A 22,570-nucleotide genomic window follows, 5' to 3' on the forward strand; every position below is an offset into this window, starting at 1 on the left:
GCCGACTCCGATCAGCACATCTACGGCGCTTGATGAGGACTTGGACGGCGAGGCGGTGGATCAGAAGGAATACAAGAGCATGATCGGCTCTCTCCTGTACTTGACGGCGACGCGACCGGACATCCAGTTTGGCGTCTGCCTCTGCGCGCGGTATCAGGCTTCGCCGCGCACCTCCCACAGGCAGGTGGTGAAACGAATCTTCAGGTATCTGAAATTCACCCCTGAATTTGGTCTTTGGTATTCTGCGGATTCTTCTCTGGTTTTGGTGGGCTTTTCTGATGCCGATTTCGGTGGGTGTCGGTTGGATCGCAAGTTGACATCCGGCACTTGTCAATTTCTCGGTACATCTTTGGTGTCTTGGTCCTCTCGCAAGCAGGCTAACGTAGTGCTTTCTTCCACAGAAGCTGAATATGTTGCCGCTGCTAGCTGCTGCTCCTAGATACTTTGGATGAAACAAACCTTGCAGGATTTTGGCTTGAGTTTCGGTAGGGTTCCCATCTTTGTAGACAACATGTCAGCCATTAGCATTGCAAAGAACCCTGTCCTACACTCCTGAACCAAGCACATAGACATCCGATTCCATTTCCTGCGAGACCACCATGAGAGAGGACACATAGACCTGATCCATGTCCCTTCAGAGAGGCAAACTGCAGATATCCTAACCAAACCGCTAGAGCAGGACACATTTGCTCGCTTGCGAGGGGAGCTTGGGGTTTGTTACCCCTTTTAATTGTTGACTTTTCTTTGGTTAGCTTTGTAGATTTTATTTGCTTCTCTTTGTTTTCTAGGTTTGGTAGTTGCATTGTGCATATACATTGTACATGTCTGCATTTTGCTTTATCTCACTTGCACTAGCATTCTTGTATACATTGCTATGATCTTCTAGTGCCTGCTAGTGTGAGTTGATAAATTTGATCATGTATAGCTTGCTCCATTGTGTATATGACATCATCTGAGTTAAGCTATTTTGATTTGAAAATCTGAAAACATGATCACCCTGTTTTGGCTACTAGCATGTTAGGGCGTGTTGATATGCTTTGCTATCTTATTCATGCTAGTATAGCCTTTCGTTCAGCAATTCATACTTGAAATAATGTAAATCTGATAAAATTGCTTGAACTGTTCTGGAAATGGATTGAAAAGATCCAGGTGGGATTGCTTGTCGCACTGATCGAGCTTTCGGGATGGCTCACTTTGCACTTGTGAGAACCCGGGCAAGGCTGTGCATGACTGAAACGAGTGCTTTAAGCTTCTGATTGTCTTTTGACATAGGCTTGGCCTCGTTGTTAAGTGAACCATGACAAGCTTTCAACCCCTGGCATTAAGATTTGCTTGATATCAATTTAATTGAAAAATGAAAGTTGGCAACTTGTTTTGGCTGCTTTGGCTCACTTGTATGAGTTTGATTAGCACTGCTTTCTATTTCCTACTTGTTAGTGCTAGATCATGGGTGATGCTTTTATTTCTCCGAAACTGAACTTGCCTAGCTCTAGATTGATTTGATACACCTTGTTGAGCTAGATGCAGGTCTTGTTTATGGATGCACACGTGCTTGTGACTAGATGTTGCTCATATCCTTGTATCCCTGAATGCTTTCACTTACATCTCCTGCATTGCATCCATGGCATAGCATCTGTTCAGGGGGAGTCTCAGCTTCAGGGGGAGCTTTAGGTCTTTTTAGGCTTGATGTGTGCATGTGACAACAAGGGGCAGAATTTTGGGAGAAGTGATCGAACAAGGGGGAGACTTGTTTGATTTTTGAAAAATGTGTTGTGCACAGGGCTTTGAGAGTGCATTATTTTGGGAGAGTTGCACTTGTGAGAGGGAAAAACTTTTCTTGGGGAGTTTCTGCTTTGGTTTTGGCTCCTGGTTTCCTCGTTTTTCCTCTGCTTCTTGCATGACTGCGTCGAGCGTTACCTTTGTCTTTGAGGAGTCATGTTTTGGTTTTTGATCGATTGCGTCGAGCCATTGCCCTTGTCTTAAGGGATCGATTTCTGCTTGAGTAAGTGACTGTTTCTGCTTTTCTGAGCTTTGTGTCACTTGCTTGAGTTCTTCACTTTCTTGCTTCTCTTTTTATCACTTCTCTGCTTTCAGGTGGTGTGTTGACAATGCACTCATCAAGGGGGAGATTGAGGAACGAGAGTACTCTTTCCTGCTTGTGATGAGTGAATTGTCAACCGTGCGGTGTGGTCGTGTGCTTGGTCTTTGGATTGCAGGTACACGGGCGTCGAGTGTCGACGGGGAGCTGCCGTGGAGGTGTTGTGGCCGATGGACCGTGCGGTGGACGGCGGTGAAGGGCAGCCGGGACCGGAGCTCGGACCGGGCGGCAGCTGTGGCGTCCACTCCTGGATCGAGGGCGCAAGTGGCGACGGAAGGCGGGTTTCTTGGTTTGCGCCACAAAACCAAGGAGGCAGACGGCGGTCGAAGACGCCAAGTCGTGGAGGTACGGGCGTCGGTCTCGGGACTGACGGAGGCGACGGGCGTCGACGGCGTCTAGGGCCTCGCTGCGGGCGAGGAGGTGACGGGCATCGGGCGGCGTCTAGGGCCGTCAGAAGGCCGAGGCGGGAACGGCGTCTAGGGCCACGGCGTGGAGTCGGGAATCTTCCCGCGCGTGAGGTTTTGGCGGTTTTCTCAAAACCGGCCACCTACCCGGGTTTCGCGGACCCTCCAAAACCGCGGACCTGATCTTCATCAAGATGGCGGCATCGCGGAGAAGACTTCGTTTCGAAGAAAGAACCTCGGTCGTCGGATGAGATCGTGTACAGGGGGTGCTGCAGGCCAACCAGTCTGACCGGTTCCTGGCACCGGTCTGACCGGTCTAACCAACCGGTCTGACCGGTCCCGCGGGTGTAAATACCCCTTCACTTGTGTTAGGTTAATTGCGGCTTTTGTAATCTGTTCGTGGACTCTTCTGTTCTCCAGGCCGCCGCCCCTGTGTTCCTCTCCCTCCGTTCCTCTCTTTAGAGTAGGATTTGTCCATGGATTTGTGAGACTTTGTATTGGATTTGATTGGGAAAGGAGGCCCCATCCTCCTTGAGCCCTCTGGGCTTTTGAATCAATCCAATTCTGTCCATCTTGTGCTTTTTGTGATGGATTTTTGTTTCGATTTTGATGCACTTGATTGCAATGTTTCGTAGAGCTCTTTGGAGTGATTCTCGTGCTTCCAACTTCGTGCCAAACTCTCTGGAATCACGAGCTCATCAGAATTGAAGTTCTTGAGTGTTTGAGAAAACCCCAATCCCTTTTGATCTCCCCCATAATTCTTAAGATTCGTTGATCTTTAGGACGAGATCTTTTGGGGATATGTTCACGGGGTAGGGGCGAAGCAATCCCCCAAGTTTCATCGATTTTCGTGGTCGTTTGGTTGAGATTCATCGTTTGAATCCAAGTTTTCGGGAGTTTTCTGGGTGCCACCGGTCAGACCGGTAGGCAAGACCGGTCAGACCGGTCTGCTATTTTTTGAACAGACTCGATCGGTCAGACCGGTCCTGTGCACCGGTCAGACCGGTCCAGGCAGATCAGTTCTGCAGTTTTTCCGATTCGCTTCCGATTTCCTTCGTGGTTTCGCTCGTACGTTCGAGGCCTTTTGTGTTGGTTTAGCTTTTCAATAGCTACTCCAAACTTGGTCAGAACGCTTGAAGGCTTAGGCGATTTTGGGACATAGGCCGACGATTCGAATTTCGAAGAAATTTTGATCGGCTCCCATTCACCCCCCTCTGATCGCCGGCTTCGATCCATCATCTTTAATTGCCGTCCATGGCCCTGCATGTACCTTCTTCTCGTTTGATAATCGTCCTCGCGTTGCACATTAATTAGGCAGCAATAAGTTGTGCTTTTTATCTGGTTATAATTATCATTTGCTTTGAACGTATAATGGCCAAAAAAAGAGAGTCCATTCAATGATACGGTTTCACTTTCAGTCCTTTTTCTCATCTTTCAATTGGTTCCCTTTTTATCGACACAATATCGTCGTCAGTCAGCACAATCAAATGTGCTTTTTGTGTGACGTGCAATAAACATGTTTAAATCTGACCATCAATTTATCTTTGAATATTTCGAGTGAACTTTGATAATTTACTTTCTGCATATGTGACTAGTAATTTATCTCTATCACTTATTTGAGACCAGAGAGAAAAACCTTCAAGGAATGTTTTGGATATTTGCTTTGAATATAACCTAGCCTTGTTTGGTTTCCTAGCGTAATTTGCGCTAGGAAAGGAATCTTGCATGCATAGAGTACTAAACGAAGTTTATTTCTAAAACATTTTCACAGATGGGTGCAACTTTGCGTGACAAATCTAATGAGCCTAATTAGTTCATGATTGGCTACAGTAATGCTACAGTAACCATCATCTAATCTTGCGGTCAAAGACCTCATTAGATTCGTCTCGCGAAGTAGCGCAGGGGTTGTGGAGTTAGTTTTGTAAACTGCCTTTATTTAATACCCGCAATTAATAGTCAAAGTTAGCTACAGTACCTAACGCTACTAAACCAAACAGTAAGTTTCAGAATTCCCTTTTCACCCCCCATAGCAGCATTTTCTTTATAAGAAAAAATAATAATTCATGGAACTCCAACATTCCAAGCACGCTATTTGTCACCAGTTCTCCTCGGCCTTTTTCTTTGTGTAGCCTGCATTACAAGTTAGCCCTAATTTAAGTCATGTGCTCAATAAAAATTGACACGCGCCTATATCACCTCTAGCACGGTCCATCTAAAAACAGCATTGCAGCAGAGTCTAAAGCACAGGTGCCCATCATCTAGAAAATAAATCGCAGGTGCTATGTCCAGCCCAGAGGGCCTTTATCTGTCTCTGTCACCATCCTAGTTTCTCAGTAAACACTCATGGTGCCAGATGAAATCCTGCGCCAAAAAAACTAGGTGCTTGCTCCACCCCAAGCCTTTTCCAGGGGTGCTTTTGTCGTCGCAGCTTACGAAACCTCGTCAAGCTTTTTGGGTGTGATCTCAGGAAGCATCCGGGCCTCGGATGCGCGCCACGAGTTCCTGCCTGATGGTTTTGTTAATGCCCGGCCTCACGCTGGAATCTGTCAGCGTTTATACTGATTGTTCCTTTAATACACGGCGAGCTGCAATAATTTAATTCCGTATCAGGCAGCAGAGGAGAGAGACTGCTTTTTGCTCTGCATCATTTCGCCTCGATCTCACTCGCCATCCTGCAGCTTTCCCCAACAAACACAACCCGCTCGTTGCCATTTGTATAATGGAACGAGCAGCTAATACGATTAATGCAAAAAAAAAAGCTCCCATTACACCCAGCAGGTGTCCAGATCTTGTGGTTCTCTGCATTGGGGATCCGGTGCGATTTGGGCTGTGTTTAGTTGAAAAAAAGTGTTTGCAAAAAGCACGGTAGCACTTTTCGTTTGTATGTGGTAAATATTGTTTTACCATAGGCTAACTAGGCTCAAAAGATTCGTCTTGCAACGTACATCAAAACTATGCAATTAGTTTTTTTATTTACTTACATTTAGTACTTCATGCATAGGTCATTTACTATATTTATTGTTTCGATGTGATTTCGATGTGATGCAAAGTTTGAAAAGTTTGGAGGAGTTGGGAGGAACTAAACACAGCCTTGATACTCCACGCAAGGTGTGACAGAACCGCCAAGTTAAATGTCTTAATTAAGCGTAACGGCCATCATTTGAACGCATCAGGCGCATTAGCTTAATTAAGTGTAACCTGACAGCCTGTTTTCAACCCACAGACCGATCGAAACACACCAGAAGTCTCGCGCGACGGCGAGCGCAGACGGTACCAGCATGATACAATTTTACAAAATAGTAAACAATATTAAGATATTTACAAAATGACTTTTACAAATTAAAGTTCACATAATAGATAATAGCAGCGGTAGAGAGAGTCTAACCTGAGGAAGATTTTCATTAGAAACCAACTGAAATAAAATGCAGTAAAACGATAACTACGGAGACGTGATGACGTCACATCGAGCCCACCGATGTTAATCCTGATTAGCGTCTATACCTGAAACAGGGTAAACAACAAACCCTGAGTATACTAATACTCAGCAAGACTTACTCGACTATGGGTATACATAGCCCACTATCTAGACATGCACGGCTTTCTGGCTGTGGGTTGTTTTAAGGAAAAGCAATTGAGAGTGAGTCCTTACTTTCGATATTTTAGCTCAAAATTAGGAATGAGTACCTATTTTCTACGGTTTGCATTTCTACACCAATCAGTGTGGAAAAACAATTGATTAGGCACAACCATATAGATCATTTCATTCCCTTCCATGTTCTTACTACGATGTGACTCGGAGATCAAGGTGCCCATGTCCGAGAGCGACTGACGGCGAATCGATCCGATTTAACCTTGCAAGGTGGACCTAACCAACACGGCACGTATTTGCCCCGTCGGACAATACTCAGCAAGACTTACCCGACTACTCCTGGTATGCGGTTAGTACAATTCAAATATGATCAGCAGGGCCAATAACGGTACGGTCCTCAATCGACTCGGACGGGGCTAAAACACCAGGAACCCTGTCCTGTTGCCATACCTATATTTCATCGTCATTCCCCCGTCCGGTCTCAAATTTCCATTCATTCCATATTGCATTCCATATCTCATATACTGGAATATGAATATATCATATATCTCGCGAGTAACCGGAAATTACTCGACTTCTAAGTATCCTATATCTCGCGAGTGCAAAAAGTCACCCGACTTCTATCGAGAAGTATTAAGCATAACATTTCTATCGTCCTATACATGCTAGTATAATTCAGGAAAACCTAGGGATCATGCAACTAGGGTTCCAATCAACTCCTAAAACGTAATGCACAAGTAATAAATACATATATAAGTGTCATAATTTCAAATAATAGGATGTGCACCGGACCTTGCCTGGGATTAACACTAGGCCAGTGTTTGTTAGATGACACTCGCTTGGTGAGTATTCCGGTCCAAGCATCTACTCCTGGTTCTTTGCCTCTTCTGGATATGTCCACCAAACATCGTCTTCGTGTTCGGTTCCAATATCACGTCCTTCACGTGGTTCATCTATCGTACCTAAATGAAGTGCAATAATGCATATGTATAAATGCATAAAAGTACAACGCGCAAAGCATTCATAAAAGTGCAACACACTATACAATATATCATTTGATATTAAAGAAAAGATGAATCACACTTCGAAAAGAGCATAATTATCATAAACAAATGTATCAATAAATGATCATCTAAAACCAGCACTTACAGACATTGCTCTGAGCTATAGCACTATTTATTTTGTCAGACTAAAATAAAGTCATATTTACTACTTAACGGTCATTTTAATTACAAAGCCAAGCTAGAAAATTTGCAAACATTTCATAAAGACAGGTGCTGCTTTGGTTCAAAAATAAATACTACTACTCTAAAGTGGGGTTTTAATTATAAATACAGAGCCTATAGTTTGGATGATTTTTAATAGCTTTTATAAAGTACTATTGTTAAATACAACATCGTTGATGCAAAAAGGAATGAAATGCACCGAATAACACTTATAGCTCCTATGATCCTGTAAAGATGCAAAACTGATGTATGTTACATAATTAAAGTCTTGAACTAAGTCTCATTGTCGGTACCCTGTAGCAGGGATACCCACTTCTACTGCAGCAAGGCAGGACTCGCATAGTCATCCGCGACTAACGCCATAAGGGGCGGAGCTGCTGGGCCCCACGGGTCAGGCTCCTACCTCACCGGGCCAACGGCCCCGGACCTGCTCCCAGCTCTGGGACGGGTCCGGTGACGTGTCCCAAGAGGAGGGGAAGCTCCGAACCAACGGCCGGGGGCCCGGACCCCCCATAGGGGTCCGGGACCTCCCCGCGCCTGTCCGGACCTCCCATGCGCGTAGAGCCAGCATACCGCCAGGGGGTCCGGAGGCTCCACGTGTCCCGCAGGTGCGGCGCGGGTGCAGGTCTTCCACTGGAAGACTCGCCCACCCACCGCATGGTTGAGGCGTGCTCTGCCACCACGGCGCGCGGGGCAGCCTTTGGACAGGCCTCACTATAGACCGCGTTTTACCGAGGCACACAGTGCAGCCGCCTGTGCCGCACCCGCGCAGAGCCCGTTAGCTCCATTAATTGGATACGACGGCACGGCACTCTTCCATCATGCCTCCTACGCCGCAAGCTACACGGCCCGTTCAGCTACGAGGCAAGCGACGCCGCTAGCTACGTCTGACACCGTTACGACAAGGCAGCTCCTGGACATGCTGAACGGGGGATTCCAGGAGCAGGCAAGGAAATCCAAGAGAGAGATCTCCCCTACCCAGGGATCTCCCTCTTGGATTTCCTTGCCTGCTCCTGGAATCCCCCGTTCAACATGTCCAGGCGCTGTCTTGTCGGAACGGGTTGGAGCGACCGTGGCGAGCGGTCTCCGCCGGAGCGGGCCACCGGAGTGGACTCGGAGCGACCGTGACGAGCGGTCTCCGCCGAAGCGGGCCACCGGAGTGGACTTTGAGCGACCGTGGCGAGCGGTCTCCGCCGGAGCGGGCCACCGGAGAGGACTTGGAGCGACCGTGGCGAGCGGTCTCCGCCGGAGCGGGCCACCGGAGTGGACTTTGAGCGACCGTGGTGAGCGGTCTCCGCCGGAGCGGGCCACCGGAGTGGACTTTGAGCGACCGTGGCGAGCGGTCTCCGCCGGAGCGGGCCACCGGAGTGGACTTGGAGCGACCGTGGCGAGCGGTCTCCGCCGGAGCGGGCCACCGGAGTGGACTTGGAGCGACCGTGACGAGCGGTCTCCGCCGGAGCGGGCCACCGGAGTGGACTTGGGCTGTTGCCATTGATCCACCAAGATACGTTACCGGCCCTCGCAGTTGGGCATAGGAAACCACACCTTATACTAGAAAGGAGTCCGGACCCCTAGATACGGCAGCCTCAGATACTAGGGTACTTGTAACAGGATAGTGAAGTACGTAGGCTTAGGGTACATTACCAGGCTAAGCGTCTACGCAGAGCTTCTCCACCCCAGGATACAAGCACCACTTCTCTGGAGCAGGTCCCTAGGAGTTCGGACCACCTTCCAGCTAGAAGGGGTGTCTCAACCTGACCACAAGCCAGCAACTCGATTTGGATCGTTAGCAACAAAAGAGAAACTTCTGTTCGGGAGAAAGAATCATGCAAGCTGAATGGACAAATGCCATTAAGTTAACGTAAAGATAGGACTGAGAAAGCAAATCTCCTACATTGCTTGATTCGTGGTGTACATCAGAGGTCGGGATTACGAGGGCGGACCAATACCGCTCTGGACCACTTGCTGGTGTCGCCTGTTTGTGCGATGAAGCCGGAGGTCGGGTTTACAAGGGCAGACCTTTACTGCTCTGGACCACACGTAGGCACCATATCATTACAAAGGAGAATCACACTCAATCCTATCTAGTTGTAACCTACGGCTGCCATTCGTATGGCGTGCACTTCCCTGCCGGAGTGGAACTGCCACCTTAGAGATTCCTCAGTTGTTGGGGGCGGAGGCGCCCTAGACGTGCTTATACAGCATCATCCAGCATCACCTCGGGAGCTTACAGGGCCCTCCTTTGCTCAAGAACTATTTCATGCTTAGTTTGCATGACAATAACTTCTCTAGCTTTGAATGGGAGTGGCCCTGCCGTTGCCAGCTGCCGTCGGAAGCCAGCCCGATGGCTGCCCTCGATGTGCTGAAGCCAGCTTGACATCCTGGCGCAGCGGAAGGACGGGTGCTCGTTTGGATGAGCACGGAGCGTGGAGAAGGGCGGTCGTTCATCGGCTTCGCCTTGGTGCTGGCACAGGGCCCCCGCGCCTTGCGATGGAGGCTGACGCCTGTCTGCAGCAGCTCCAAGGGTGGCTTGAGCCAGGCGAGGTAGAAGGCGACAGACATCCTTCCGGCTCCAGGCTCCATCTTGAGAGGAAACCTCGAGCCGACGCCGTACCGCCGCGGGAGACCCCGACTGGTTGCTTGAGAGAAAACCTTGAGCCGACACTGGAATGGCGCAGGGTGACGCGCAGCAGGCGTCGGCCCTGTGCTCCACTGTGCCGGCTCTGAGGTGTCGTAGTGGCGACGCACAGTAGGCGCCGCTGCCATGCGCCACCGCACCGAGGACACTGCAGCTTCGGTGTCAGGGCATGCGGCGCAGGTGGCGCCGTGCCCTTCTTCATCTTCTCGTCGTTGTTGCAGAGGATGAGCTCAATCCTCAGAGACGAGGAAGTGAGCGGAGATCTGACCGATGCTTGCGCGAACCCCACGGATGGCGCCAGATGTCGTGGCTCTAGAAGGAGGGCCACAGCCGGGTGGCGTAGTGCACCCGCCTAAACCCAGAGGGGGTGGTTACCCGAGGATGTGCAAGCTATTCCTCAGATCTACTCATGGAGCAAGAACACAAGAACACTCGAAGATTTAGAGTGGTTCGGGCCGCCGGAGCGTAATACCCTACGTCCACTGAGAGTAGTATTGCTCTTGTGTCTGTGGATGAGTCTATCCTCTGCCCCCCAGTCCCTTCCTGGACCTGGGTCTTTCTGTAGCGGGTGTCCCCCTTTTATAGCGCAAGGAGGACGCGCGTTAGTCTACTACACCAAATAGACACGACAACTCGGCGATGGAGTATCATAACACCTATACGCGGTAGACCCAACAGTCTACGCCGCAACCTACGCTGCCTCAAGGGGCGCCTCGCCGATGGGACAGGAGAAGACCCCCCTCGGTCAGAGAGTCTACAAGACGGTGAAGCATATCCGGCAAAAGATTCTCCATCACTGTAGCACCATTAGTGTCTATTTAAGTATAGAATACATCTTTGTTGGGCCCATCTGTCGGGGTCCAACGCGTACACTCCAGGAAACAACATGACTTCTCCGGACTTGTGCATCTGGAGCTCCGGACCCTCGTACTAAGCTGTAACTTTGAAGTGGTACACAGGTTAAGCCTTCACTGGTGGTAGTTAGCCTCAAACCAATGAGCCTACCTACCAGGGGGTCCCGGCAACCGCTTTAAGATTTCATGCAGATCGAGGTTCAGTCTCGGTGGTAGACAGACTCAAAACAACTGAGTCTACCTCCCAAGGGGCGCGGAGCATTCGCTTTGTCCCAGACATCATGGATCGATTCTGCATGCGTCAAACAGCTAAGTTGCAGTATCATTACTACCATATAAGCGAGTTTGATTCTCCTCTCTGTAGTTCTTTCGACTACACAGGAAACAAGACGCTCGCTCGGATTGCAAACTATGCTACACCTATGCCCAAGGACACTTGCCCAACCTCATACGGGGGGTCCGGAGTGTCTTCTACGGCTCGGGTGGCAGATAGGTCCAAACAACTGCACCTATCTGCCAGGGCACCGGGGTGCTACATACCACAACCACAGCAACTGACAAACAACTAAGTTGAATTTTCCTTCTATTTAAAATTTCAACTAGTACAATGTTTGTTACATAACTCAAAAAAAAAACAAAGCAAAGGTACAATGTGCAGCTTAGGAGTCTGCAGGCTCCCGCTTGAAATAGGCGGCGATGAAGTAGACGACCTCCCGCACGCTGTCCCGAGTGGCGGCCTCCGTCTCCGCCACAGGACCATCGAGCACGGGGGCTAGCGAGATGGCCGGGTCGTGGCTCCGGAGGCACATCAGAATGTGCTCCGCCACCATCCGGATCAGCTCGCGGCCCTCGACTTCAACCTGGCCGGCGAGGACTGGCTCCAGACGCCGGAGCCTATCCGAAGCGGAGTTCAGCACTGGAAGGGCGTCAGCTATCGATGCTGGCGCCTCTGCCACTTGGATTGGGCTCATTCCAAGTGGCACCAGTGCTAAGGTCGCTTCGTTCGCCCAGTCGGCGATCCGCTGGGCCCCCAGGCGCTGATCCTCCTGCAGCTTCCGGACCGCCTCCTGCACCCGGGTGTCCAGAGCTGCCTTGGCCACTTCAACCTCGCGGAACCTCTCCTCGAGCTCAGCCTTCTTCTTCTCAGCCGATTCTTTCCGCTTCTTAAGGGAGTCGCGCTGGTGCTCAAGCTGCTTCTCCATGTTGGCGGTGAGGGATTCCCGCCTATCAAGGGACTTCCTATCGTCCTCCAGCTCCGACTCAGCAATAGCCAGCTTGCTGGCCCTCTCCTCTAGCTATTTCCGCCATCCAGCCAGGGTCCCAGAGAGCACGTCCAGCTCCTGCTTGCGGATCTCGAGACCCTGGCTGCGGGTCTCAAGCTCGGACCGCTGGGCAGCGAGCCGAGTCTCAAGATCGGACCGCTGAGCTGCGAAGTTGACCACCTCCAGGGCAAAAGTCTCCTCCCGCTGCACCAGGGCTTTCTCCCGGCTCGATACTGCGAGCTCCCGGTCGAACACCTTCCGAAGGTTGGCTCGGTAGGCCTCTTGGTCGGCCTTGAGCTTGGACCGAGCTTCTGCAGCATGGGAGGCTTCAGCCTTCGTGTGCGCTTCTAGGCAGGTGTGCCAGTTGGAGATCCGCTGGCGTTCGCTCTCTAGGGTAGCCCACTCCCGCTGGAACGCCGCCTCGGCGGAGGAGGTTGCCTCCATTATCGACTCCCGGACCTGGACCAGCACCCGGGGAAGGGGAACCGTTTCCTCCTCCGGGGGAACCTGCAGGAGCTCCAAAGACCACCTCCAACACCTCTTCTGCAACCGGACCGGAGCTGGAGGTGGGAGCCTCCGGCGCAGGCATCGAGGCCTCGGTAGCCATTGTGTTTGACGCTGCAGCACTGGTCGCCGTCGCGCTCGCCGCCGCCAAATCCGGTGCCGGCGCGACTGTCGCCGTAGCTGTGGTCTTGGGGGCCTCTGCGTCGGGTGCGGCTGCGCCCAGCACTGGCGCCTCTGGCCCTGGCGCACCCACCGCCGCCACGTAGGGCGTGGCCGCGTCCGGTACTGGTGCTTCCGCCACCACATCGGGTGCGCTGCGCTCGACACCGGCGCCTCAGCCGCCGCCGCGTTGGATGCGGCTGTGCCCGACACTGCCGCCTCAGCCGCAGCCGTGTCGAATGCGGCCGTGCCCGACACTAGCGCATCAGCCGCCACCGCATCGGATGCGGCCGCGCCTGATACTGGCGTATTCGCCCCTGCCGCATTGGGCGCCACTGGGCTTGTGGAAGCCACCACACCTGCGCTTTCCATACCCGCCGTCATACCCGCCGTCGTCGCCGAGGCCTCTATTGCCTGGACCCCTGTTGACGGACTAGCGTCGGCGGAAGAACTGCTCGGGCGAGGAGCCCTGGCAAAACAAAGTGGAGGAACCTTCAGCATAAAGCAGAGCACCAAGAATAAGGGGTATGGCCAGAATAACACTAACCCTGAGGCGATGGGTCTCCAGCGTCCACGGAGGCCCGATGACTGCTTCTGCTACTGCCGCTGCTCCTGTGGCTGCTCCTGCTGCTGCTGCTGATGCTGTTGCTCCCGTGGCTGCCGCTGCTGCTGTTGCTTCCGGGGGGAGATGTCTCTCGGCGGTGATGGTGGCGGCGCGGCCACCATGGAGGTCCCGCGATGACCGGGGGCCCGGGAGCTACTCTGGCCCCCGTCATCAGCGAACCTCTGACGTTTCGCGGCGGGCTCCGCAACTAGAGTCCCGTCGCCCCGCTGCAGCCTGCGCCGGCTCGCATCTCCAGACGGCGCGCCGGAGCTGCTCCGGGCCTGGCTGGGACCGATCGTAGCGGCGCTTCCAGCCACGGCCTGCTTGCCCTTGGCGGTGGGGCCAGACCCCGCGACGTCCGGCACGTCTTGATTCCCGGACGCACCAGGGATCCGGATCCCACGGTTCGGGTCACCTCTGGTCTGGCGTGCGGCCAGCCCACCGTCGTCGAGGGTCGGCAGGGTAGCCAGCACCGCGGTCCTCAGGCGCGAGTCCTCGCAGAGGGGGACGACACCCTGGGGAAGGATCAGGTGCTCCGGGATGAAGACTTCCCCCGTCACCGCCCGCACCAGGACCTCCAGGGCTTCCTGGGTCAGGTCGCTCCCCTCTCCGCGGTGGGTCCTGCTGCAGTCGTTGAGGGCGGTGAAGCTCCAAGCAGGGCGCGGCCACTGCTGCAGGGGGGCGATCCAGTGCTTCAAGAAATCTCCGAGTATGTGCAGCGAGGTGAGGCCGCTCTCCACCAGCGACCTGATCTTGCCTAGCACAGAGTCGAAATCCGGCTGCAGGGACGGCTTGGCCCTCCAGGATCCACGGTCGGAGGTGGGTCCCTCGGTCGGCAAGGTGAGGCGCTCGTTGGCTTCGGTGGTGGCGATCACCCAATCCCTGCGCCACTCCTCCCACTTCCCGCCAGTACGGCCGTGAATGTAAGGCGTCGGCAGGTCGCTCCTCGTCTGGAAGTAATACATCCCCACCTCATCCTTCGCCCTCCCGGACTTCACCAGTATGAAGAAGTGGCAGAAGAGGATGACGCAGGGCCGCACTCCCATGAACATCTCGCACAAATGGACGAAGATGGACGTCAGGAGGAGGGAGTGGGGCGTAAGGTGCTGAAGTTGGAGGCCGAAGTATTCCAGCAGCAACAGCAGGAACGAAGAGATCGGCAGCCCCACGCCGGTGGAAATGCGCGAGGTGAATAGCACAAATTCCCCGGCGCGGAGGTTGCCGAGGGAAACCGAGCAGAGCCAGTCTCCTGTGGGCTCCACCCTAGCAAGCGGCGCACCGTGCTCAGCTCCTCCTCGGTCTGGAATCGACGGGGGTGTAGAGCAATCTACGCAGATGAGCAAGGGGGAGGAGGCTCGAAGGCAAAGGGGCACAAAGGTTGGAAGGAAGAAGGCGAATGCGGGAAAGTATCCGCGGTCTGCGGTTCGTTCCTTTATAAACCTGACCCAACCGGCATGCCCCGGAACCGTCGCTGCAACCCAAGCGACGCACACACCTAGAGTTAACCGCCCAACCCATGACAAGGGGGCCCGGGGCCGCCTGTCAGGGAGGGCGGGTAACCGCAAAGGTGTGAAAGGGCGGGATCTGAACCGTCGTCCGCGCGTGAAGCGAGGCAGAAGCTGAGCTGACGTGTGCGCATTAAGCGCTGGCGTGACCGGGCTCTTCGGGAACTGCGCTGGTGGTAAATACCCCGTTTACTCCAGCCGCAACAATGCCGAGCATTGCATGCGTGACTAGGTGTACCACTGGGCGCGGGGACCACAAGTCAGTAAGTCGTTGCGATGTGATGAGGCAACAAAAAACATGATGGACGGTCAAAGCCGGACAAGACCCCTGCAGTAAGAGGCTTCAAGTTAAGCAGAGATAAATCGTTGAAGTGGCCCCACCTGCGGGTTCGTACCTCCCCCGAGGTGGGCCCGGGGGCCACTATCGGTATCCTGTAGCAGGGATACCCACTTCTACTGCAGCAAGGCAGGACTCGCATAGTCATCTGCGACTAACGCCATAAGGGGCGGAGCTGCCGGGCCCCACGGGTCAGGCTCCTACCTCACCGGGCCAACGCCCCCGGACCTGCCCCCAGCTCTGGGACGGGTCCGGTGACGCCACGTGTCCCAAGATGAGGGGAAGCTCCGAACCAACGGCCGGGGGCCCGGACCCCCCATAGGGGTTCGGGACCTCCCCGCGCCTGTCCGGACCTCCCATGCGTGTAGAGCCAGCATACCGCCAGGGGGGTCCGGAGGCTCCACGTGTCCCGCAGGTTCGAGCGCGGGCGCGGGTCTTCCACTGGAAGACTCGCCCACCCACCGCATGGTTGAGGCGTGCTCTGCCACCACGGCGCGCGGGGCAGCCTTTGGACGGGCAAGGAAATCCAAGAGAGAGATCTCCTCTGCCTGCGATGCCATAATGTATGAATAGTATGTTATTTTATACTGCACCAGTTGGGCCCACCTGTCGGGGACCCAACGGCCATGTACACGCCTCCCTTGAGATATAAAGGAGAGGCGCTCGCTGTACACAACAAGCCATCCAGAGCACACACAGACGCACGCTGGACTCAGCTCCAAACTCTTCAGTCTTGAGCAATACAACACACAGTGGACGTAGGGTATTACGCTCCGGCGGCCCGAACCACTCTAAACCAGCTGTGTTCATCGTGTTCTTGGGCGAGATCAAAATAGACCTAGCTAACCCCCGAGTACTCACCCTCTGGGCTTAGGCGGGTGCATTCCGCCACCCGGCTGTGGTTTGCCACACCACGACACTCGTGATTTTTATCCATAGGGATTTATTTTTAATAGAAGAAACGTTAAAGCATCAACATTAAATCATTAACTCATGTATACATGCACCAAATAAATCTAACACCTTTGCCACAACATATGCATCACATGAACAGCCTACCATAAAAATTTCATAGCAAACGGAGCAATATAACTATAAATATAAATTTATTCCTAACAAATATAAATAAAATTCTAGGACAATATTTTTCTACTAACACATATCATATTATGTACCCACTGCATAGATCTACTAACAAGGATTCCAAAACATCTTCATTTTCTATTTTACGATTTTTCCATGATTTACTATGCATTTTCAAAGTTTACGGCCACTTAAACTAATATTTAAACTAGAGCAAAAAATATTTAGAAACTGAATATCAACCTGTAAGAAAAGTTGTAGATCTTAGAACAAGAAATCCAACAAATTTTAGTTTGCATTTTTTCTGATTTTTCTATGATTTACTATGATTTTTCAAAGTTTCAGCCAAACTATTTCAAAAGAAAGGCCCCTGCATTTCTTTCTATTGTTGCCTGCGGTCCCTAGCCGCGATTTTTGGAACAGAGGAGGCTCAGGGAGCTCGGTTCCGGCGAGCTCGCTCACCGGCGGCGAGAGCTAGGTGGGGGAGGAGCAAGAGGAGGTCACGGGCTACCTTGGGGTGGTCTTAGCGTGGCAGAGGGCGGCCGGAGGCGTGCTGTCCACGGAAGCAGTGCACGGTGGCGGTCGGCGATGGTGTGTGGCGGCACTCCGGTGAGTGGCTGGCGACGGGGCGGCCATGGGAGGATTCAGCAAGGCTGGGTGGAGTGGGGGCGCTCGACGGCGCGGCACAGAGGCGCGTGCGCGTGGCTTGCGGCGAGTAGCAACATGCCGGCGGCGGCATGGCTCGGGAACGAGCGCGGAAACAATGGGAACGTGTAAGAACGAGGAGAGCACAAGCATCAGTGAGTCGAGGGGAGTTGATTTCTATACCTAGGTTGGATGGAGAAGGACCGGAGGTAGGACTTCGACGGTGAGGGGCGGAACTACTGTTTGTTCATGGTGGTCTGGAGCTTCGATTCCCGTCGATTGGGCCGAGAAGGAGTTCGGCTGGGGTTTGGGGAAGCTGGAGGAGGTGGTGGGAGAGGCTTGGGTGCGAGGGTTTGGACTGGGAGGTCGTGGAGACGTCGAATCGGCCGGAGGCTAGGAGGCCATCCATGGCTCTGTTCGAGCTCTGAGTAGAGGAGGAAGAAGAAGAGCGAAGGGAGGAAGAAGAGGGGCGCGTGTGGGAGAGAGCAGTGGGCGGCTCGGGATAGAGACGAGGACGGTATGGGCGAGCAGCGGAGTGGTGCAGCACGGCACGGCAGCGAGCCGATACTCGCCGCGCCTCGGCCGCTCAACATTGTTGACCCGGTTTGAAAATTTTAAACTTAATTAGCATGTCCTCTAAGCATCTGGGTGTTACACAAGGCACACGAATTGGTACGGCATGGAGTATTTCAGGCTGATGATTAGTCGGCCGCTCAACATTGTTGACCCGGTTTGAAAATTTTAAACTTAATTAGCATGTGCTCTAAGCATCTGGGTGTTACACAAGGCCCACGAATTGGTACGGCATGGAGTATTTCAGGCTGCTTTAATCATCACTCGTCCAATCCAAGGAACGCACCGTCACATTTTGCACGAACCTGAACTGTGCGCTGGGGCACGCGTGCTGGTTGCTGGGACAGATAAACAATGGGAATCAAAGTACTGTTAACCACGACAGAGGCACAGAAGCGCGTAGGGGTAGGGCCGAGTCCCTTTGGGTTTGGCCGTTCAGCAACCTCTCCTGACCCTCCTTTCCACCCTTTCTCTGTTCGCAATGCCATTCACATTTAGTCCGTGTTTAGATGGAGCGCAAAATATTTTTCGATGGAATCTTACTAATTTGAAATACTAAATGAAGTCTATTTACAATTTTTTTTGCACAGATGAGTTGTAAATCGCGAGACGAATCTAATGATGCTAATTAATCCATGATTAATCCATAATTAGCTGATAGTTACTGTAGCATCAATGTTGCAAATCATGAATTAAATATGCTCATTAGATTCGTCTCGCGATTTACAACTCATCCATGCAAAAAGTTTTGTAAATAGACTTCATTTAGTACTTCATGCATGTGTTAAAATATTCAATGAGATGTTTTTTTTTGTGTTTATGGGATTTATAGGTAAAAATCTAAACAGGGTCTTTCTCGGGGGAGGAAAACTAAAAACAAAAACAAAATGTGCCACTCGGATTGCGGTTTCCACATTGACTTTCCCGAGATCAGTCGTCACTCCCAAGTCCCAACTCCCAAGTGTAGCCTGGCTGGCTAGGAACGGTATATATAGGAATGGCGCCTCGCGTATCTTAGTCACCAAGCACAGCAATCAGTTCTAAGTTGTAGCAGCGGGATCGATCAAGTCGCAAGAGACGCTAGCTACTTGTCCGTCGTCATCAACAGCAAGCGAGAAGGGTTAGTCGATCGCCGACCATCGTCAGTGCTTTAATTCTTGTCACGTCAGGGCGGGGAATAATGGAGCACGAGCAGGCGTTGCCTCAGGTGTCGTCCGGGGCCTGCACCTGCAGCGACAACTCGAGCTCGATCACCTCCCTCAACGCGGCGTCGCCGAGCTCCAGCGACGACTCCGGCAGCCCCGGCGGCGGCGGCGGCGGCAATAGGGGCACGAAGCGGCCGCGCAGGGACCTGAAGCACCCGACGTACCGCGGCGTGCGCATGCGGGCGTGGGGCAAGTGGGTGTCGGAGATCCGGGAGCCCCGCAAGAAGTCGCGCATCTGGCTCGGCACCTTCGACAACCCGGAGATGGCGGCGCGCGCGCACGACGCCGCCGCGGTCGCCGTCAAGGGCCGCGCCGCGCACCTCAACTTCCCGGAGCTCGCGCACGAGCTGCCCCGCGCCGCGTCCGCGGCGCCCAAGGACGTGCAGGCCGCCGCCGCGCTCGCCGCGGCCACGCTGCAGGCTGCTGCTGCTGCTTCGCCCGTCGTCCTGTCCTTCGACAACTCCGACGCGGCGGTTGCTGGCACGGCGCCCGATCAGGCGGTCGAGCAATACGAGCAAGCGGCGGCGCCGGACTTGGCCTTTCTCGACGTGCCGGATTTTCCTCTGGACTTCGGGTACATGCTGTCGCCGCTGCCTCCGTCCTACTGTGGCTCGCCGTGGGATGACATCGCCGACGAGCTCTGCTTCGAGGAGCCCTTGCTGCTCTGGGAGCATTGAAGTACGATCCAAGACCAAGAGTAGTAGCTTGGCCGCCAACTCCGTGCATGCACGAGATTCTTTTGTTTTTGTTTTCTTCCTTTTTTCTTCCTTTGGTCAATTCGTAACTAACAATGTCGTCATCACTGCGATGCATGCATGCTAACAAGTGTGCAACGTAGCTGTAGCTAGACTGAATCATATATAGTTTAAAATTTTGATTCCGTTGCAGGTCAATAAGATTCATATCTGTCATACATACATGTATATATGCATATCCATGTACAAAATAGCCCGTTATTGCCCGCTAGTAGTTTTTTTGAAGATGTACCGCTACGCTATATAACATTTGTCCGTTAAGTCCGCCAAAGGGGGTTTTATAGAATTTAGCGGTAATAAATGTCTGCTACGTCCGATAAAGATTTATTCAAAAGAAATAAAGAATCGATATAACTAGAACGGATCATATACAAAGAAGCAGAGGCATAGTTGGACAGTCAAGAGATGTGTTGAGTCTATTTTTAGAGTGTTAGACCAATATTTTTTTTAAATTTATATGTAATTATTGATTATTTTATTATTCCGCTAAATGATTTAGCTTTTTGGAAGAGCTTCCGCTAAATATTTTAGCCCGCTATTTCTTACATTGATGCATATGCCCTCGTCAGCAAGCTCCAATCCAATATTACTTTTTTTCTGTAACTATTGTAAAATTTATTTTATGGTTTTACTGGTTCCACCCACAAAACAGGCATCCAAGAACCAGTTCATGCCTAGTAGCACCAACCCTGATGAGCTACAAATTAATATATGATACAGGCTTACCCTAGTTTATACGGTCTTGTTTAGATCTCAAAAAATTTTGGCCTTATCTATACGGCCTGGTTTATACATCACATTGAATGTTTGGACACATGCATAGAGTATTTAATATAAATAAAAGAAAAAGAAATCAATTACACAGTTCGCGTGTAAATTGCGAGATGAATATTTTGAGCCTGATTGTGCCATGATTTGACAATATGGTGATACAGCAAACATTTGGTAACGACATATTAATTAAGTTTAATGAATTCGTCTCGCGGTTTACAGGCAGAATATGTAATTGTTTTGTTATTAGTCTACGTTTAATACTTCAATTATGTGTCCGTATACTTTAAAAACTTTACACCAAAAGAAATAAAAAACTTTAAACAGTGGATGCAATCATGCATCGCACGATGAATTAATATACTAGGACACATAAAAGCGAACTGCCGTTCTGTTTCTTGTTGTCTTGAGCCGTCTAGCCATTCTGGCCAAAGCCAATAATGTTCCAGATCGTAGCCAAACGTAACTAGCCATCCCTGCAGATCAGTCATATACTATAATAAATTTCCTCGCAAAGAAAATTGTGAATATATGTACCCGCCCTCCAAGTGTCTGGAACATTATTGATCACAAATATCTCTTCGTTTTGGACTGCACATACCATCAACATGTTTTAACTTTGAGCACCAATATCTCTTCGTATATTTCAAATAAATTTTTTTTAAAGTGGCATGGCTAGATTATTTGCCTTCAAAAGTTTTAGAATATTATCGTTTTTACTATATTTCTAATTTGATTTATAAAATTATTTAATGGTTAAAGTAGTCTGTCTGCAGTGGCACTTATTTGCCAATTTGTGGCTTAAGGGAGTACTGTATATTTAACAAATGGTTAGTGTAGTTAGTGGCACAAGCCACAAGGTTTAAGACGTCGAGTGACAATTAGTGTATTGCAAGGTTGGTGAGGTGAGGGTGAGGGTGAGGCCGTGCATGTGGTCTGCCTACCTCAGCAAAAGCAGCAGCCGCATATATCTTCTACACGGCTACATACTCCGGTTAGGTAGCCCAATGGAGCGACGCCATCTCGCTACGAGGTTAGTTGGGTCGCGTCAAGCAGCGCATGCATTCTGGTTGGTTAATTAATTAATGTCCAATGCGGTTACGTCGATTAATTAAACAATGAACCGGGATCGGCGTGACATGCATGGCCACCAATGGCGCCTTGTGCAATAGTCCGGGAGCATGTGAGCTCCGGAGTCCGGAGGACCAAGTTTACTCGGGAGCGTTGCTACTTGCTAGGGCAGGGGGGACGCTTGAGCTGTTGTTTAGTGTCGAGCCGCCTGTCATCTCAAGTGCCGTCTTTGTACTGACCTGTGGCGCAAGCCATGGCAGTGGCCGCCTTCCCTGCTGGGTTGATCATGCATGTGGGCATATTATTGACTCGACACGCTATTAGTACTATATTAGAGCATCTTATTTAGAAGAATTATTGTGCAAATTGAACCCTTGGGGTGTGATGGGACGTTTCAACAGATCATGTGAGTAAACAAATCAACGCATGTGTTGCGGCCTGTATGGGAAATTAACAAACTGTTCAGAGCTATTAGTGTACTGTTTAAGCGTAAATTCTGAAGTCCTAACATTTTTTGTGTGTGTGTGTCTACAAGGATTAATTGAAGACTTCTTGGAGGAGTATTCTTCCTAGGTGCTATTCAAAGAGTGCGATGTTGAGCTTGTGCCAAGTTGGGGAAAAGGTAGGGGGGAAGTGCTTTTCAGTATGAAAGAAGCCTGGAGTGATTAAGGGGTAACAACGTCCGCCCTTCAATTAGTTCACGACTTCCTGTTCGCAAACTTGCTGACTTGTTGTAGAAGCAAAAGTGACAGCTACCAAAGTCAAGAAGAAAGCACAGCAAGGGGAAAAGTTCTCCCACTTCAAAGATTTGTATATGCATGGTCAGTAGACACAGTATATGTTCAAAAGATTTCATATATACTTTTGAGCTGTTTAATAGATCAAAGGGGCGTTTGAAACGACCACAAGCCAACTGATCATATAGGGAGAGGGAACCACGAACGCAAGCAGTTATTGTAGGGGAAGTTTATGGTGAGTTGGAGAATGAAGGAGCACAATTATTGGTTAGCTAATAGTAGGGCGTAACATAATATAGCATATTGTTTCAGCATGAATTCACAGGTCTAAGTATTTTATTTGTGCACTAGGTAGGGATTAATCGAGATGAACAATCTTACTATTACTAATTGGAGGCTCCTTTTGAAGTCTCCAGGTGATGCCACATAGGATCCTAGATGGACAGTCTAAAAAATAGAGAAATCATATAAATTCTCACAAAATTCAGAAACATCTGGCCATTAATTCGGCAACTCTAATCATAATAGCCATTGGATCTGATATCTTTTT

The 22,570-nt window shown here is 51.1% G+C and overlaps 1 protein-coding gene and 1 long non-coding RNA gene across 3 annotated transcripts; one reads left to right on the forward strand and one right to left on the reverse strand.

The window, feature by feature from the left end:
- Nucleotides 1–5,768: 5,768 nt before the first annotated feature.
- Nucleotides 5,769–17,441, reverse strand: LOC120642693. 2 transcript variants are annotated; one of them, XR_005662703.1, is made up of 4 exons: nucleotides 17,092–17,441; nucleotides 16,775–17,004; nucleotides 6,884–7,053; nucleotides 5,769–6,003 (listed from the first exon to the last, which is right to left on the reverse strand). It is a non-coding gene; the product is annotated as an uncharacterized LOC120642693 (long non-coding RNA). The 2 variants fall into 2 exon arrangements; XR_005662702.1 differs by having other exon boundaries at nucleotides 16,775–17,435.
- Nucleotides 17,442–18,412: 971 nt separating this feature from the next.
- LOC120642691 (ethylene-responsive transcription factor ERF039-like) lies at nucleotides 18,413–19,599 on the forward strand. The gene has a single exon (XM_039919256.1). It carries the CDS (start codon nucleotides 18,662–18,664, stop codon nucleotides 19,361–19,363), a length of 702 nt encoding a protein of 233 aa, XP_039775190.1. The 5' UTR covers nucleotides 18,413–18,661; the 3' UTR covers nucleotides 19,364–19,599.
- The last annotated feature ends 2,971 nt before the right edge of the window (nucleotides 19,600–22,570 follow it).

Source organism: Panicum virgatum, chromosome 7K, assembly GCF_016808335.1.
Source record: "Panicum virgatum strain AP13 chromosome 7K, P.virgatum_v5, whole genome shotgun sequence".
NCBI classification, from domain to species: domain Eukaryota; kingdom Viridiplantae; phylum Streptophyta; class Magnoliopsida; order Poales; family Poaceae; genus Panicum; species Panicum virgatum.

Coding starts and splice junctions, on each gene's coding strand:
- LOC120642691 (XM_039919256.1), top strand. CDS start 18,662: ATGGAGCACGAGCAGGCGTTGCCTCAGGTGTCGTCCGGGGCCTGCACC.